We start from the raw sequence: 1,574 nt of genomic DNA on the forward strand, positions 1-1,574 counted from the left end.
TTTTTTTAATAATTGAAACTTATTTTTAAATAGCATAAATCTTATTATAAAATGAAAAAAAAGGAAGAACATAATAGAAATTTTAATCAGGATGAGCTTCAATTTTTGATTTACAAGATCAGTGCAGTTTAAAATTTTCAAATATATCATCACTCTTAAACCAAAATATGATAATTTGAAAAAAGAAATATTAGATTCTGACAAAAATTTTTTAAAGAATAATCCTAATATATTTTCAAAGTGAAACTTTAAGAGGAATTGAAGGCCAAGAAGTTATAGGTGGAACTTCACATCATAAACAAGAAAATGACAATCAAAACCATATATTAAGAAAAAAAATATTACCTCTGGAGGCCGGACGCAAACTACGATTGGATAACGGACGTGATACACTAGGGGAGTTTGTTTTTTTTTTTCCTCCTCCGCTCCAGCCGGTGTATCAGGTCTATTATCCGGGCATAATTTTACGTCCAGATTGCAGATGCAATATCATTTCTATATTAAGGTCATGAGAAAAATCTCAAGATAATCTCCAACTTATTAAAGAGCAATCAATATCCATCGAAGGTGCCGCACTGTACGTACAGACGAAGGTCCGAAACAATCACACAGTTGATAGCTCATTCAAATCATCATTCGGACATGTAATCGAGCCGACCACACAAATAATATTTGCTCTCCAAAGACTAGCTCCAGAATTAATCCAGCATGCTTGCTGCTGATTAAACTTCAGTAGGAAAAGATAAGAAGCCGCCAAACCCTAACCTCTCCATCCAAACTCCCACTGCAAACTCTATACTCCTCTTCACCGGAACCTCCCCGATCTCCGCCGGACACAGGCATCCTCACCAGCACAAGCGACCGCACGCCCTTTGCGTGGCCCTCCATTACCGCCAGGCAATCATACGCCCTCCTTATCCCATCCCTTCTCCAAACCCTCACAACCCCATCAGCAGAGCCACTCACGACAATCTCCCCGTCACAAGCGAGCGAAAGAATCGCCCTCTCATGCCCCCGCAGAGCTCCGGTGACCTTCATGCAACCTACCTTCTCTTCCCTCTCCCACACTAAAACCGACCGGTCGCAAGCCCCGGAATACAGAATCGAACCATCACTGCTCAGCGCCAGCGCGTTCACCGCCGATCGATGCCGATCAAGCGTCGCTACCAGCTCATGCTTCTTCGCTCCATCCAGTCGCGCCCAAACCCGAATCCTCCGATCCGCCGATCCCGTATACACGGTGCCGTCCTCTGCGACAACCACGGCGTTTACGGCGTCATCGTGCGCCGATATCGATTCCAGACATCGAAGGGCGGAGACCGACCAGATCTTGAGGGTTTTGTCCCATGAAACAGAGTAGAGGAGGCCGGAAGCCTGGGAGACGATTCCAGATACAGCATCCGCGTGCTCAATCCAGAGCCGTTTGTGGTGGCGACGGATCGTTATGTGGTTTTTTGGGAGGGGAAATCGAAGGAGACGATCGGCAGTGGTGGGGAGGGTGTCCACGAGGCGATGGAGGCCGGAGCGGGGGGATCGGTTCCATACGCGGATACGGCCGTCTTGATGTGCTGTGA

The 1,574-nt window shown here is 46.3% G+C and overlaps 1 protein-coding gene across 1 annotated transcript; it reads right to left on the reverse strand.

The window, feature by feature from the left end:
* Positions 1 to 326: 326 nt before the first annotated feature.
* Positions 327 to 1,569, reverse strand: LOC110035176 (protein JINGUBANG; the record flags this gene model as incomplete). Its single annotated transcript, XM_020739416.1, has 1 exon — positions 327 to 1,569. A coding segment is annotated over one exon (840 nt), but the record flags the coding sequence as incomplete, so codon positions are not given.
* Positions 1,570 to 1,574: the final 5 nt, after the last annotated feature.

The sequence above is a fragment of the Phalaenopsis equestris genome, unplaced genomic scaffold (assembly GCF_001263595.1).
Source record: "Phalaenopsis equestris unplaced genomic scaffold, ASM126359v1 Scaffold196574, whole genome shotgun sequence".
NCBI classification, from domain to species: Eukaryota; Viridiplantae; Streptophyta; class Magnoliopsida; order Asparagales; family Orchidaceae; genus Phalaenopsis; species Phalaenopsis equestris.